Source organism: Mustelus asterias, chromosome 1 (genome assembly GCF_964213995.1).
Source record: "Mustelus asterias chromosome 1, sMusAst1.hap1.1, whole genome shotgun sequence".
Lineage (NCBI taxonomy): Eukaryota > Metazoa > Chordata > Chondrichthyes > Carcharhiniformes > Triakidae > Mustelus > Mustelus asterias.
Window position 1 is genome coordinate 77,439,911 of NC_135801.1, and position 18,209 is coordinate 77,458,119.

General features: G+C 41.8%; 1 protein-coding gene across 1 annotated transcript in view; it reads left to right on the top strand.

Moving 5' to 3' along the window:
• Positions 1–18,209, top strand: part of fras1 (Fraser extracellular matrix complex subunit 1) — a 469,072-nt gene that overhangs the window by 185,072 nt on the left and 265,791 nt on the right. Inside the window, exons 10-13 of the mRNA XM_078235603.1 lie at positions 984–1,073; positions 10,844–10,882; positions 11,783–11,930; positions 17,430–17,573. Coding sequence (XP_078091729.1) covers positions 984–1,073; positions 10,844–10,882; positions 11,783–11,930; positions 17,430–17,573 — 421 coding nt within the window. The remainder of the gene's footprint in view (positions 1–983; positions 1,074–10,843; positions 10,883–11,782; positions 11,931–17,429; positions 17,574–18,209) is intronic.

The following is an 18,209-nucleotide window of genomic DNA, read 5'->3' on the forward strand; positions in this document are numbered from 1 at the left end:
TCTCGTTCTGCCATCAAAGAAGTTTTGGCTCTACCAACAATATGCTACTCTGATTTTCTGCCAGGCAGTCAGCAATCACCCTTTCCATCTTGTTGGCAGGGATTTATCACCCTGGCTATTTAAATAAATCCCAATCCCACAATTTGGGATTTTGGCGAATTGCTTCAGTGTTTAGGAAAAAACTTACCCTTCATTTTAATATTGGTCCATGGACTCGAGCAACAGAAAGACATCTAATTAATAATTTTTATTTATCAACACATGAATACAAACCCCACACAGGCAAGGATGATGAGATTAATGTCAATTTCACTCTCAAACAACAAATTCATTGGCGCTTATGAATTTCGTTGTCTGATAGCTCAAAGCTGTCACAACCACGGTGTCATACATTTGTATGCTAAATTATGTAAGGTAAGCATTGTATTAGTTTGTAAGTGCATGCATTGGACATGCAATTACGATACAAGCATGCGGGGTAAATAATTAAACGTTAGTGGTCATAAAGGCCACGTACCAGTGGCTCTTGCCCTTACTTATTAAAATGTTATCTCTTTATTGTTCTCTGACCATCCCACATGCTTGATCAACCAAAGTTGGCCTTCAGAATTTTTTTAAATATCTCTTCAGATGTTTGTTAAACTGAGGTCTATTCTTCATTGGCACTCCTACCACCTCCTACCATCTGTCCACCAATTAACATTCCATTTTGAGGCCATCCTTACCATTTCAATGTGGCATCTCTGTCTGCTAAGAGTTTATTTAATCCAATTTATTCCATACGACTATCGGAGTCTAACCTGCCTGTATGCTGTTGACCTAGTTTCGTGACTCTTAACTTCTGCGGTGAAGAAGGCTCATGGAACTTTGGGCTGAAACTATTACTATTAATGTGTTCCTTTGGCAGTGTGCATTTTTACACTTGCAGTATAAATTGTGGCGATCATTATCAGATTTAAGTAAATGTTTGTAATTATCTGCAGGGTGAAGAATTGTTACATTTGCCCGGAAAATGCTGTCCTGAATGTGTGTCGGTTGGCAGTTACTGTGTTTACAGAGAACAAGTTAAGGAGGTGAGTCCATCTCAATATGTGTAGAGTGGGCTCAGAATCAAATGGAAGATGTTTTGCGGATAGCACGGTTGCGTGCATACAGAGGAACAGTAAAATATATCCAATGAAGGAATAATTGGATTACTTTGTTAAACCAGAGGTCTAGATCAAATGCATGATTTGGTCCACAAAGCACCCGATGTTTTTTTTTCCCTGTTTTGTGCACCAGTGTGCAAAGCTGTTAGCTAAACTGGGAATTTACTGGTCTAGGCTCGAATCTTACAAGCCTTAGATATTCAGGCCACTTTCTATCTATTGTCCCAGGAAATGTTTATTGGTACTTCCTGATAATGTGGAACTGGAACTGAAGATTTGGGATTATAAGAAGTCCAGATATTAGCAGTAGCCTATGAAAAGTTGCCTTTGTGAGCAGCTCCATAACATTGCCTCCTCCACCCAACATAGTTCTGTCACTGTTTCAAAGGGCATAGAACTTGGAGTGTTCAGAGCCAAAGACAAAGCCAGGATTACCTAGGGACTAAGGCCCCAGCGAAGAATGTTTAAAGAGGAATTCAGAGCTAAGATTGGAGGATTGACAATTAAATCCAGCCAAGCCAAGAACAATTAGACTTGCAGGCTGAAGACCAAGATGGATGGCAGAGGATACTGGGAAAGAAATTAAGGTGGGGGATCCTCCAGTGCCATTTTATTCAACTAAAAAAATTATAAGGTGTGATGGGGGGAGCATGATGTGGTTGTTCATTTCCTAGAGCCCCTCTGCTCTGCCACTGCATTCTTGACTTTGACTTTCCAAATTTTCAAATATATCTTGCAATGTTGCCTTGGGGTACACGAGGTACAGAAATATGAACTACAAATAGTTTTCAATCTGATTACGTACCATGAAAGGAATGTGAAGGACATCCACACCATAAAGAATAGACAAAAACAGTTAATTTTTGTTGCCGTGTCTCACAATATTTGGATTCAGGGAATTGAATTGCTATATAATCCTATGTAGTCCACTCAATAGTTTTGACATGTATATCCAGTCACCGGTTACTAAAATTTGAACATTTAAGTATGCTTGATTAAGTTATGAAATTAAGTTCAATACAACTATTTAAATGAATAAATTGAATGAGGACATTGTACATTCAATTTTCTAACTTGTGCTTCTGGTGAGGAGCATTGCTAGGCATCGTGAAATTTTAGGTGAACACTAAATGGTTCTCTGACTGTTTAAATCAGTAGTCAAGGGGTTATGCACAGCACAGATCCAAATTTCCAATTTATGCCTCCACTGGGCAACACTTCCCAGCAATACAAAATTACCTGTCATAATTCCTGAAGGATTAAATGGAAGCAAAAAGGATTATAATAAACTTCAGCTACTTTGCATAGATTTTCTTTAGCAATCCAAATGACAAGTTGATTCTATTGCTCTCTAATATAGAATTATTGCGCAGCTTATTCTGTGTTCCAATTGTCAGTGATTTTACAAACATACCAAACAGGAACAGATGCAGGCTATTTGGCCACTTAAGCCTGCTTCACCAAGCAGTAAGATCATGGATTATCTGTACATGTTGAGATCCACATTTCCCATCTATCCCTAATAATCTTAGATTCTTGTTAGGCAAGGTAATCAATCTACCTCCACCTTAAAAATATTCCATGACCCCACTTGCACCGCCTTCTGAGGCAGAGAGTTCCAAAGTCGCAGAATCCTCGGATAAAAAAAACTCCTCATTTTTGTCCCAAAAGAAACAGAGGAAATAGAAGCAGGAGCAGGCCATTCGGCCCTTCGAGCCTGCTCTGCCATTCATTTTGATCATGCTGATCATATTCTATATCCTGATCCCACCTCCCCCCCCCCCCCCCCCCCCCATACCCCTTGATCCCTTTAGCCCCAAGAGCTATATCTATTTTTTTTTTAAATCACACAATGTTTTAGCCTTAACTACTTTCTGTGGTCATGAATTCCACTGATTCACCACCCTCTGGGTGAAGAAATTTCTCCTCCTCTCAGTCCTAAAAGATTTGCACCTTATCCTCAAACTATGACCCCTCGTTCTGGACTCCCCCACCATTAGGAACATTCTTTCTGAACCCACCCTGTTTAATCCTGTTAGAATTTATAAGTTTCCATGAGATTCCCTCTCACTCTTCTAAACTCCAAGGAATATAATCCTAACTGATTTAATCTCTCCTCAGTTGACAGACTGCCATCCCAGGAATCAGCCTGGTAAACCTTCGCAGCACTCCCTGCAAGGACATCCTTGGGATGGTCCCTAATTTTAAAACAATACCCTCTGTTACATTCTTTAAACATCCACCTTGCCAATACTGTTCAGCACCTTGTATACTTCAGTAAAGTCACTCTTCATCCTTCTAAACTTGAGTAGAAACAAGCTCAGCCTTTCCAACCTATCTTCATTAGACAACCCACTCATTCCAGGTATCAATCTAGTAAACCTCCTCTGAACAGCCTCCGATGCATTTTACACCCTTCCTTAAATAAGGAGACTAAAACTGCACACCGTATTTGAGATGCAGTCTCACCAATGCCATGTATAACTGAAGCATAACATTCTTTCTTTTATGTTCAATTTTTTTTGTAATAACGGATAGCATTCTGTTAACTGTCTTGGTTTCATGTGACACCTGCATACTAACTCTTTGTTACTCATGCACGAGAACATCTAAATCTCTTTGCACCGAGGCATTCTGCAGTCGTTCTCCATTCAAGTAATGCTCTTTTTTAATTCTTCATGCCAAAGTGAACAACTTCACTTTTTCCCACATTATACTCCATCTGCCAGATTATTACACATTCACTCAGTCCATTTACATCCATCTGCAAACTCAGTATGTTTTCTTCTCAACATACTTTTCTTACCTTTGTGTCATCTGCAAGTCTAGCTACCATGCCTTCACTCCCCTCATCTAAGTGTAAATAGGAAAAAGTTGAGACCCCAGCACAGACCCCTATGGGACTCCACTCATCACATCCTGCCAATCAGACAAAAACCCATTTATCCATACTCTCTGTTTTCTGTCGGCCAGTCAATCTTCAGTCCAGGCTAACATGTTACCCCCCACAACACCATTTTTCTTCGGATGAGGCTTCCGCCGAGCACTTTCTTGCACCCCTACCCTTGCTTACTTTCCTAGGCTCAGATTAATTTAAATAATTTGAGTGGGAAGGTTTTGGAGGGTTTAAAAGTGCTTAACTTGGAGGTTTCAGCCTCATTGTTCCACAGGAGCAGGCTGAGGGTAAGGGAGCTTGTGTGTGCACTAATTTATTTAATTATTTTTCAGTTAAATTAGTGAAAAAAATCGGAGGTTTTTTTTCTAAACAGGAAATAGGCCCAGCAGCAGCCTGGGAAGGTTTTGGAGGGTTTAAAAGTAGGCCGCACCTTTGAGCGGGCAGCGGAGTGAGCAGGGGACAGAGTGAGAGCTAAAAGGGCTTTGGCTCACAGGGCTTCGGCGAAGGCGAGGAAGGTTGTTTGTTTGTTTTTCTTCGGTTACACCCCCTTTTTGTTTTAGCCCCAAAACTAAAAAGGACATGGCTGGTATGAGTGGGAGGCCAGTATACTGCATTCGGTGTGGGATGTGGGAGTTCCTGGAGACAACTTGCCTCCCGGAAGTCCATATCTGTGCCAGATGTGTGGATCTGCATCTCCTGAAGGATCGTGTAAGGGAGCTGGAGCTGAGGCTCGATGAACTCAGTTTAGTTAGGGAAAATGAGAGAGTAATAGATAAAAGTTATAGTCAGGTAGTGACACCAGGGTCTCGGAAGGAAGACACGTGGGTCACGGTTTGTTCCTAACGTATGAATAAAATGCCTTGGGATTCTCCTTAATCCTGTCTGCCAAGAACATTTCGTGACCCCTTTTTGCTCTTCTAATTCCCCGTTTGAGTACTTTCCTACTTTCTTTGTACTCCTCCAGAGCTCCCTCCGTTTTTAGCTGCTTGGACCTAACATACGCCTCTCTTTTCCTTTTGACCAGTCCCTCAATTTCCCTGGTTATCCACGGTTCTCTAATCCTACCCTTCCTATCCTTTTTTACAGGCACATGCTTGTCCTGTAGCCCTAACAACCGTTCCTTAAAAGACTGCCACATACCAGATGTGGATTTACCCTCAAACAGCCTCTCCCAATCAAGAGCTGCCAATTTCTGCCTGATCCCAATAAAGTTAGCCTTCCCCCAATCCAACACCTTACCCTTGGGACACCACTCATCCTTTTCCATCACTATCCTAAAGCTAACAGAATTGTGGTCACTATTTGCCACATGTTCCCCAACCAAAACTTTGAAGACCTGACTGGGCTCATTCCCCAGTACCAGGTCCAGTATAGCCCCCTCTCTAGTTGGGCTGTCCACATATTGTTCCAACGAACCCTCCTGTACACATTTTACAAATTCCTCCCCATCCAGAGTACCTGCCCTCAGCGATTTCCAGTCTATACCAGGGAAATTGAAGTCTCCCACTACAACAACCCTATATTTCCTGCACCTATCCAGTATCTCCTGACATATCCATTCTTCCACTTCCCTTGGGCTGTTGGGGGGCCTGTAGTACACCCCCAACATAGTGACTGCGCCTTTCCTGTTTCTAAGCTCCACCCAGAGTGACTCGCTACACGACTCCTCCGAATTGTCCTCCCTCTGCACCGCTGTAATATGCTCTCCAACCAATACCGCTACTCCCCCACCTCTTTTAGCCCCTCCTCTGTCTCGCCTAAAACACTTGTACCCTGGAATATTCAGCTGCCAGTCCTGTCCCTCTTTCAACCAAGTCTCTGTCACCGCAACCACATCCAAATTCCTCGTGCGCATTAAGGCCCCAAGTTCGTCTGTTTTACCTGCTACGCTCCTTGCATTGAAGTATAAGCACTCCAGACGCCCAGGCTCAGTGAGGTCGTCCTCCCCCAGAGTGCTCTGATGTGAATGTCAATGTGACCTGGATGCTGGTCTTGCATTGGAAGATTGTGTTTGTGTTATGCTGTAGACTTATTAATTACTCATATGTTAATTAGTCCTGGACCCCATATTGTACTGGGGGCCTGAACAGTGCTCCAAGTAAAATTGGTGCTACAAAATATGTTTTTCCCTCATGTTGAAGTAGATTTGTTTAGTGTTGCTGCTTTAGATGTTAACTTTGGTTCAGTGGTCAAACCCTTTCCTCTAAATTAGAACATTGTGTGTTCAAGCTGCACTCTAGATTTGAGCAGATAATCAAGACAAACTCTTTACTTCTGCTGTGAGTACTATCATTCAGATGAAATGGCAATGCCCTGCCTCCTCTCAGTTGGACATAAAAGATTCCATGGCATTCTTTGAAGAAAAGCAAGGGACTACAGATACCCCTCAATAGACATCATTATGCCTGTTTAATTCGTTAGAAATCTCATTGCTATTTAAAGGACCCTACTTTGTGCAAATTGACTTCAAAATACTTCATCAACTATCAAGTAGCTTTAATCATGAACTAGAGAAAGGCTCTTTTTAACCTGCAAAGTATTACACCTACTTCAATGCTTCTTTACTAATTCTTTTGCTTGTTTTGGTCATTGATGTCTTGTTAGCAAACTGTACATCTGTATTCCCATGGAACCCTCCTGTTCTGTCTGGACTTCCCAAATTGTCGGGTAATAATTACTGAAATCCAAACTATTCAGTTTTATTAGTGTAACAAGTAGGCTTACATTAATACTGCAATGAAGTTACTGTGAAAATCCCCTAGTCGCCACACACCAGTGCCTGTTCGGGTACACTGAGGGAGAATTTAGCATGGCCAGTACTTAGTTAACCAGCACTTCTTTTGGACGGTGAGAGGAAATTGGAGCACCGGGAGTAAACCCTCGCAGACACGGGAGAACATGCTATACAAGTTTCTACTTCCAATATCATCCACATTATGCATAGATGGCATTCCACATGACGAATGTGCTGCAAGGAGATGACCAATATATATGGAATCTTTCACAAGAATATCCATGACCCTGGCAGTGGCTCATTTTACACCAATCTACAATGCCACCATTATTATCTTAAGAGCCAGGAAGATTAGATGGCAATCCACTAGGCACAAACACTGCCTATCATGACTGCTTACCACATTGAAGAATCAATGGACAAGACGTGAAGAACAATATTATAAGGTACACATGGCCAGAAGAGTCTTAGTGGACCAGATTATCAGCACCCTGAAACAAAGTTTTGGAAGCCTCAAACCATGGGTTATGTGTTGCAGTACAAGTTATCCAAGCTGTCCAGGTGTTGCCTGCTCAGTCTCTCACCTGCTCAGTCTCTCACCTGCTCAGTCTCTCACCTGCTCAGCCATGCATGGGGCAGACAGGAGAATGGGTGGTAGCCAGCAGCAAATGATGACATCAGTCAGGAGACTGAAGACTTGTTTGCCCAGGAAACTGGTTACACCCTTAATCAGCAGAAAATACGTGAATAATGAGATAGTTATTTAAGCTTTTGAACTAACCATGAATATCAGACAACTGCACTGTACTCATGCCCTCACCAATAAAGCACCATCGTCCACATTGAATTGGTACAGTGCCGAAGAAGGCCATTTGGCCCAAATTGGCTGCAGCAGCCTATCAGGTTCTCAAATTCCATAACTATCACTCCAGCCTTATTCTGACCCATCTTAAAATAACTATTTTTACACATTGGAGTTCAAGTTAAATTGCTTTTTATTCACACTAGCTCTGTACAATGCATATGTGATCACTGTGCTTTCAATTTCGTGTCCTGTATTTGCTGCTCACAAGCAGTTTCCTCTACACTGGAACATCTTCACACAGTCTGAAAACATGACCTCAACTTGTTTGCTTGCCATTTTAATTCACTACACCCTAAAGCCTGTCCACCACCTCTACAAGGCACGAGTCGGGAATGTGATGATGCTTCTCCTTTACCCAAAGTGTATATATGTGCCATCTACTTCCTAACTCTCTGCTGCTTACCTGGTGGGAGGAAGAAGTGAGTTGGATGTCTACTACATATCATCAATTGCCTGTAGAAATGAAAGCTACTGAGTATCTCAATGGATCAGGCAATAGTTCTTCAGGGTTTTGCTACCTAAACAAGTATATCTTGTGACACATCCATAGTTACTGGAATCAGGTTTTTGGTTGATATAGATGTGGCTTCTTCCAAGAATCAGTGTTTGTTCAGCCAATTACAGACATAAACCTGTTGGAACATGCGAAGACTTGGCTGCCAAGAAGGCTCATTGAAAAGTGGTATTTCAGTATCTGGATATGAAAGGCCTAGACTTGATGAACAATCCACATGTGCACTATTGAACATTGTAAAAACAATTTCAGTTTAAAAAAGAAATAAAAGCAAATTGCTGGAAAAATTCAGTAAGTGATAAAAAGGAATTCAATTTGAATTCACTACTTGTTCAGCACTAAAAAGAGGTGGGAATATGATTTTTCTTTTAGATTTGTTCATGGGATGTGGGTGTCACTGGCTAGGCCAGCATTATTGCCCATCCCTGATTGTTCTTGAGAAGATATGATGTGCTGCTTTGAACCTTTGCAGTCCATGTACTGTAGGAACACCCACAGTGCTTTTCGGAAGTTCCAGGATTTTGACCCAGCAATAGTGAAGGAATGCCGATTTGGTGCCTCGTTTGCAGGGGAACTTGCAGGTGATGCTGTTCCCATGCATCTGCTGCTTTTGTCCTTCTAGGTGTTTGAGGTGGTGGACTTGGGAGGTGCTGCCTATGGAATCTTGATGGATTGCTGCAGTACATCTTGTAAATGGTATATACAGCTGCCAATGTTTGTCGGTGGTGGATATTTGTGGATGGAGTGTCAGTAAAGTTTGTTCTGGATGATGTTGCACTTCTTGGGTGTTGTTGGAGCTGCACTCATTCACGCAAGTGGAGAGTATTTCATCACGTTCCCGAATTGTGCCTTGTAGAGATGGTGGACAGGCTTTAGGGTGTAGTGAATTAAAATGGCAAGCAAACAAGTCGAGGTCATGTTTTCAGACTGTGTGAAGATGTTCCAGTGTAGAGGAAACTGCTGGTGAGCAGCAAATACAGTACACGAAATTGAAAGAAGCTTCTTTGCCTGCAAAGAGTGTTTGGGCCCTTGGACAGTGAGAAGAGAGAAGGTGCAAAGGCAGGGATACAGCTCCTGTAATTACATAGGAAGAAGATGGGTGTTGGGGACGATAGAGGAGTGGACCAGGGTGTCACAGAGGAATTGGTCTCTTTAGCACGCTGACAGGGAAGGGAGGGGAAGATGTATGTGGTGGTGGCGTCAGGCTGGAAGTGGCAGAAATTATGGAAAATGATCCTTTGAATGTGGAGCTGGTGGGGTGGAAAGTGAGTACAAGGGGAACCCTGTTTTTGTTCTGGGAGGGAAGGAAAGTGCAGTAAATGGCTCGGACGTGGTTAAGGGCCCTATTAACTACAGTGAGGAAAAAGGAAGCCATGTCAGAAGCGCCAGTGTGGAAGGTCACATATTCAGTTTAGTATTCCATTGAAGCCCAATGCAAGCTTGAGGAACAGCACTTCATCTTCTGATTAGGCACTTTTTAGCAATTTGGGATGCTGCTGGGGGCATTCATGGTGCTGCTGGAGTCCCACCTGAGAGGGGAAGGGAAATTGTTGCAGTCATTTGCCACAATGTACAGTAGTTGGTAGGTGCTGGGTTAAGTTGAATAAAAATAATTTCCCCCTTATATTCTAAATTTGCTGTTAATGAAAACTGTCAAATGTAACCCTCCCCACCTCTTTTTTAATTTGACTATTCATATTTAATAGGAAAATCTGTCATGGTAAGTTTAAGGAAAATATCTGGGTTGGTAACAGAAATATTTTAATAGTAATTCTGTGGTTAATAATTTCTTTGTCAGTTGCTGAGAGAAATGTTTGTTTATGGTCTCCATTTTATCTGACCTGAGCATTAAAGCAATTTGGCAATTTGAGTGTTTGATATTAGTTTAATATCCTTTACCAGTGTGTCAGTTTGTTCTTTTCCATTTGATTAACAATATGATAACATGAAACCTAATTTGCAGTTTCAAAAATTCAGCTTTGGTCTGTCAAAAGAAAAGTAAACCAAGATTTTGATGTATTAACAATTGATAATGCACATGAAGGAGAACTAAAAGCATAATTTGGAGGTATGATATGTAATGTTTGATCCAACAGTGCAGGAACATTCTGTGCTTAATAGTCATTGCCAGTTCAGAGTAATGAATGCAAGGATATGCGAAGAAAATTTGAAAATGTAGATTCATAGAAAAGAAAACTGTAACATATTGAGTAAGTTTTCATCTTGACCACGTGGATGGTTGTAAAGACGCTTGTCACTCGTTTAGGGAAAACACAACTCGTTTATTTACAGGTTAAAACTATACAGAGGATTACAGCCTCAAGGCTGCAATCAGCTCCTGAGATGACTCTTGAGGACAGAAGCCCACGCTTCGCAGGGTGATCCCCACCCTGCTCCCTTATTGGTTCCCTGGGTCATGTGACCTTTACTCTGCAGATTGATCCTTAAAGGGACAATCATCACAAATGTGATAGTGAAGTGAGGCATTGCTTGTTATAAAATTCACCCAATTATCATTACATCGATTTCAATCGAATGAAAACTGAACAGATTCTTTAATTACTGAGTCACCAGATTAGAGGCTGGATGGTTAAAATTAAAATTCATCACGTTTGAGGCTGATGTTCATATCAGAAGAAATGTTTTTGTGCATAATTTATAAATAATTGCCTTTTTTTTCTCTCAGATGCATCACTCAGATTTGAACGGTGAAAAACATCTGCAGGTATGTAAATTGTTTTGTGGTCCTTTGAGTGAAATTGCAGCAGTGATTAAACACTGTCAGAACTGAAATGATAAATGTTTAACTCAAAAGCTCCATTGTTTGGACAGAGGTTCAGAAATCATGCATGTACTTAGGAGCAAGCAAGAGCTGTAGGTTCTTCTTGGTTGTAAGAAGAACCTAGAGTTCTTGCTTGCTCCTAAGTGGCGCACGGTGGCACAGTGGTTAGCACTGCTGCCTCACGATTCCCGACTTGGGTCATTGTCTATGTGGAATTTGCACATTCTTCCCGCTGGGTGCTCTGGTTTCCTCCCACAGTTCAAAGATGTGCAGGCTGGTGGATTGACCATGCTAAGTTCTCCCGAACAGGCTCCGGAGTGTGGCAACTAGTGGATTTTCACAGTAACTTCATTGCACTGTGAATGTAAACCTATTTATGACTAATAAATATATATTTTTAACTTTTTAACATGAACTAGTCACAGATTTGCCACAATTAAATAAACCAAATTCCTGTTTATCATGTGTTCGTTTGAGATTTTTACTGCTGCTTTGGGGTATTGAAGTTGTGATTACTTCCATTTTCCTGAGAAAACTGTACATTTACATCTCTTTATACTTCCACTCAGCATAGTCTTTTGTAGTTGTTGATATCTGCTGTCTTTATTAAGCTAAACTCCGCCCTCTAAATTAAGATTCAAACGAGGACCATTTTAATATCCTATCTAATAAAGAATCCAGCTCAATGCTTTGTGTTACTTTAATACGAATCAAGTATTGTCTCTCAGGTTTGCTTCGGGAATTCAGTCCATATTTTTGTGTGCATTAACTTCTGGATAAATCTTAGATCAAAATCATTTATTCCACTAAAAATGTTTCACCTTTTTAAATCTCCTAAAATAGAATGGTGAGAAATGGAAGGAAGGCCTTTGTAAAGAATGTGAATGCCGCGAATCACAGGTGACCTGTTATAAGCGCTCCTGCCCTCTCTGCCCTGTTGGGACCCTTGCTGTTGAAGTGAAGGGAGAATGTTGCCCTGAATGCCAACCAGGTTTGTGTATATCTGCCATTTATCTAAGAGTGGTTGGAGAAAAATAAGAGAGTATGGAGAATTTTGCATTGTGTAACTTGTGTTTTTAATTAATTTTTAAACATATCAGAAAAGATGGTTGCAACCTGACTACAGATTATAGTTCTAACATCCTGGCTCTCCACATTATTTATGAATAACCTCGTTTGCTTTTTATGTTTGGTAAAAATTCTGCTGGTAGAAGCGTGCCTGAGTGTGCGCGCGCCTGAGTGTGCGCGCACTTGTGTGTGCGCGGGCCTGTGTGTGCGCGGGCCTGTGTGTGCGCGCGCCTGTGTGTGTGCGCGCGCCTGTGTGTGTGCGCGCGCCTGTGTGTGTGCGCACGCCTGTGTGTGTGTGTGTGTGCGTGTCTGTGCAAGGGTGACTTTGTGTATGTCTGAACACCCAAACATGCACTTGTGTGTGTATATGTATATATAAATAAATAAAGAATTCTAAATCAAAGCTGCAGCTGCCAAGATGGAAGCAGAATTGCCTGGAATTGGAGTATGGGTTTCAAGATCATGCTATCTTGCTACAAACAAGATGACCCACATTTAGTGTGTTTAGTTACTTTTTAAAAGAATCATTCACCTGCTAAGTAATTCAGTCATTATTTACATTAACATTTTATATAAATACACCTATTTTACAGGGATATGAAATCAAAGTTGATCGGAATGGTGTTAGACTAATGCTGGGAATTAGATTTGTAGAAGCAGGGTAGTGGTGTATAAAATATAATAAACTCAAAATACTGTGGATGCTGGAAACCTGAAACAAATGCAGAAAATGCTGAAAAGTTCAGCAGGTCTGGCAGCATCTGTGGAGAAAGAAACAGTTAATGTTTCGAGAGAGTCATATGGACTTGAAACATTAACTCTGTTTCTCTCTCCACAGAGGCTGCCAGACCTAATGATGCATATATTTATGTCTGTTCAGTAGGTTTCAGTTTAATAACTGGGCATCTTAACTGACTGAAATTATACATTACAGTCATCATTTTACATGTGAAGTTTATGTGACAGAATAAAAGAGCAGATTCAAACTTCCATTTTTCTTACAGATTTGTGATATAGTTTGGAGGCACAATTGTATTTTGTTTGCAATTAATGTTGCTGTATATAGATCTAAAAAAGAGATGCGCACCTCAAGTTCCTGCTGGAGTAATCCTTGGGAGTCAGATTCTGTGGAATACAGCAGAACAGCCTTGAGTTACTCTGCTGCCTTTATTTTAGAATTCTTTAGAATACCTACAGTGCAATGAGGCCATTCGGCCCATCGAGTCTGCACTGACAATCCCACCCAGGCCCTATCCCCATAACCCCACATATTTAACCCGCTAATCCCTCTAATGTATGCATCCCGGGACACTGAGGGTCAATTTAGCACGGCCAATCAACCTAACCCGTACATCTTTGGACTGTGGAAGGAAACGGAACACCCGGAGGAAACCCACGCAGACACGAGGAGAATGTGCAAACTCCATACAGTCACCCAAGCGGGGAATCGAACCCAGGTCTCTGGAGCTCTGAGCCTCTGCATCTCCCTTTTCCACCAAGATTGGCTCCGGATACATCTACTCAAAAGTGGGCAGATGTATTTAAATGCCTTACAAATGCTTGCACAAATATGTTGTATGATGCAAGCTCCAGTGTTCTGCCCTATTGTATTGCACACACAGTTCGACTTCAGCATCCAGCTGTGGATAACAGAGGAATCCTTTAAAACTTGAACACACAGTCGACCTGTTCATTTTGGAAATTGGCCAAATCAGAGGGGCAGTTTTACAATGGTTGAAGCAGTTGGATGTTGTAATGGCTGGTCAGAAACCTGAATCATTTCAACTTGAATTCAAGAATGTAGAACATAAAATAATGTTACATCGGGGTATCTTGCATGTTTGTGTAAACAGTTTGCAACTTCACCCACCAGAAGAATGTTTTGGGAATTGACCAGAAATCTGTTGGGCGCTTGCTCTAATTCCCAATTTGTGATCCCAGTGGTGAACCCCATATTATGATCACAAATTTGTAAAATTAACCCCCCTGTGTGTATAGCACTTACTTTCAACATTTTAAAGAATCTTAATAGCTGTTAAAACTTTCTTGCTGCCTTGTTGCAAAATTAATCACTTTGACCTCTTGATATCCTATCGATGCTACCCCGCCCTCCCCCTTGTCCATGATAAATCCCTTGACATGTTCTTATTAATCCGAGAAAAGGGACCTCTCCATCCTTGCTATTTGGTTTCTCATTCAGCAACCTACCCTAAATGCACGAGACAAAAAGGTTGGAAAGATCCCAATACAAACACAAGAAGACAATTCAAATTCTCACTATTCCTTTACTCCAGCAATATCTTTATAGAGGCATAAACCAGTGAAGCTTTAGCACTAGTTTGACACAAGGCTTCTCGCTGGGACTAGCACAGCTGCAAATAGTTTTCCTCCAGTGAATTCCTGAGCATTCACTTCTTGCTTCTCACCCAACTCATATTTCTCCCCGACACACCCAGAAATTGCACTCTAAACTCACAGCTCTGATGAAGGTACATCCAGACTCGAAAAGTTGGCTCTATTCTCCCTTCACTGATGCTGTCAGATCTGCTGAAAATTTTCAGCATTTTTTTGCCTCTGAACTGTTTCTACAATTGCAGAGCAAAGAAATTAGTTTACTAAACTTTTAAACATTATCTGGAAGTATCTCTGCTAAACTGGTCAATTTACTGAGTTCCATAACTAATTATTCAGATAACCACCATCTCATTAGCCTTGCTGATTTTCTTCTCATCTTAAAATTCATTGTCGTCTTTTTCTGACTCACGCTGAACACACCCTGTCTCTTCTGCATCTGTGTCATTGGATCAGGGGAAAACTCTCCGCTGGTTGGAGTCATACCTGGCACATAGGAAGATGGTTGTGGAGGGTCAGTCATCTTGGCTCCAGGACATTTGGAGTCCCTCAGGGTAGTGTCCTAGGCGTAACCATCTTCAGCTGCTTCATCAATGATCTTCCCTCCGTCATAAGATCAGGAGTGTGCATGTTGGCTGATGATTGCACAATGTTCAGCATTATTCATAACTCCTCAGACACTGAAGCAGTCCATGTTCAAATACAACAAAATTTGGACAACATGCAGGCTTGGGCTGACAAGTGGCAAGCAACATTCATGCCACACAAATGCCAGGCAATGACCATCACTAATAAGAGACACTCTAACTACCACTCTTTGTCATTCAATGGTGTCACTATCACTGAATCCCCCACTGTCAACATCCTTGGGGTTACCATTGACCAGAAACTCAACTGGACTTGCCACATAAACACAGTGGCTATCAGAGCGGGTCAGAGGCTAGGGATACTGCAGCGAGTAACTCACTTCCTGACTCCCAAAAGCCTGTCCACCATCTACAAGGCACAAGTCAGGAGTGTGATGGAATACTCTCCATTTGCCTGGATAGGTGCAGCTCCAACAACACTCAAGAAGCTTGACACCATCCAGGACAAAGCAACCTGTTTGATTGGCACCACATTCACAAATATCCACTCCCTCCACCATCAATGATTAGTCACAGCACTGTGTACTATCTACCAGAACCCATGACCACTTCCATCTAGAAAGACAAAGATATCAGATAGATGGGAACACCACCACCTGCAAGTTTCCCTTCAAGCCACTCACAATCCTGACTTGGAAATGTACGGTGTTCCTTCGCAGTCGCGGGGTCAAAATCCTGATGGCATTGTGGGTCAACCCGCAGCACCTGGACTGCAGCGTTTCAAGAAGGCAGCTCACCACTACTTTCTCAAGGGCAACTAGGGCAATAAATGCTGGTCTAGCCAGTGATGTCCATGTCCGACAAATGAAAAGAAAAACTGTCACAAGGCAACGGTACAGCTTTTTCTACTGTTATTGCTCTGTTTCCCCAAACACTGAAATTCCAACCCTCTTTAATCGATCTCTTTCACTTCAGTGCTTGTAAAACCTCATTAAAACTGTATATATACAAACATACCCAAAAGACCTGAAACCTCTCAGTGACAAATCTATCCAGGCACCAAGGTTCATTAACAAAACCTAAATGAAACTGAATGTATTTTCCCCTTAACGTTCAAATATCTAGAGTAATTCAGATTAAAATTATTGTTCATAACACTGGAAAGAAGCTGTGAGTGTCACATTGCCATGGAGATGAGTGGAGCTAAGTGAGATTCTTTGCTTTGAGTATCTCTGTGAATTCAGTTAGGATACAGCTAGCATGCAAGATTGCTTAATGTTTGGAAAAGTAGCTTAAGAGAGTGTGTCAGCTTTTGGCCTTGTGGCGCTTGCAACTCCTTGGAAGCTGAGAGATAAAGCCAGACCTGATTTAAAGTTGAGCAAATCCTAGATTCGGACAGCACTAGTGGGACTCTTGTAGCCATTGTGATCAAGGTCCAAATTTCGACCAAGGTAGATTGCAAGGTGGGTGGTGGCCTGATGAAGACAAGGGGGACAGTGTGGAAGGAGAGCCATGTGGGAGGGGGGTGGTGATGGGGTGAGTGCTCATAATGGCAGGCAGAGAGGAAAGGTGGGTGAAGAAGACAAACAATTGAAGACAGAGGGAAGACCGAAGGGAGGGAAACTGGACCCTAAGAAATCTGCATGAAAAGGTCACATCCATGGGGGTTAAAGGGATCATAGAATACTTACAGTGCAGAAGGCGGCTATTTGGCCTATCGAGTCTGCACTGACTCTCCAAAACAGCATCTCATCAAGGCCCATCCTATCCCAGTAACGCCATGCATTTACCATGGCTAATCCTCTAACCTACACATCATTGGACACTTAGGGGAATTGGCTTAAATTATCCCTAACATCTTTGGACTGTGGGAGGAAACCCACATTGACATGGGGGTGTGGGAAAGGAGGGGGAGGAGTGCAAACTCCATACAGTCACCCAAGGTTCGAATCAAACCCAGGTCCCTGGCACTGAGGCAGCAGTGCTAACCAGTGTGGCACCATGTCCGCCACATTGATACCACATTGTTTACTGAAAGGGGTTACATGAAGACTCCATATGCAGTGGGTAAAAACTGCTCCCAAAGCATTGTTCTTATCTCCTGTTGGAATTGCTGCATTAGTGATTAGATGCCATTAAACGAGTTGGCAAGATTTCCCAATCTTGAGAGAATTGCTTGAAGTTATTCATTTACAACAATGATATCACGAGGCAGAGGCTCTGGAGTGGAGAAGGAGGGGGAAGAATCCCATCTATGCGGATATTGAATCACAGATGCAGACACGTGGATAGTGTTCATAAAACATGCACTGTTTGCATCAAAAGCAATGGTTTGCATGCATTTATTAAATAACCATTTGGTCAAAATGAAAGCCTCTTCTATATTGTCTGAAGAATAAATGGAGGAAACAAAATGTCTGTGGGGATAGTTGGTAGTCCACTAAAGATAAGTTAATGATTTTACTTTATTATTTACTTCATAGTTCAGTGTCATGCTGATTGCCTGACCTGCACACACACTCCTGATCATTGTGGCATCTGCTATGATAAGAACAAATTCTTGCAGAACGGCCGCTGTTTACAAAGCTGTGACCCTGGATTCTACACAGAAGGTGGACTATGTAAAGGTATGTGATAAATTCATCTGTGCTCCCTACTTACTTTGAAATTCACCCTTGCAATACTGACAATACCAGAGGGTGTTTGGGCATCTGGTACCTTGAGTGATTTTATGCTGACTGAAATCTCTATCAAAGTAAGCAAACTTTCTTACGGGCCTCTCCTTCACCCAGAGGGTGGTGAATGTGTTCCAACACAAAGTAGTTGAGGCCAAAAATGTCTGATTTCAAAATGAAAGTAGACATAGCCTTTGGGGCTAAAGGGATCAAGGGATATGGGGGGGAAGGGGGAGATCAGGATATTGAGTTCGATGATTAGCCATGATCAAAATGAATGGTAGAGCAGGCTCGAAGGGTCAAATGGCCTACTCCTGCTTCTAGTTTCGATGTTTCTATTGGGAATGTAATAGTTTAAAGTTAAATGTTACGAATTCACAGAACTGTATGCAGAATATTTGCTGACTTGGTTATCACATCATGTGTATAATAAACGAGTATTCCTGGTCAAGGTAATTGTTAAGCTAATAGTTAAATTGCTGCACTATTGGAGTTTATCAGAAGACTATCATTCTGGATTATTAAATCTCCCTTTTCCATCTGTTAGGAAATGGGAATGTATTTGTACTTGCACTTATATCTGCTTCA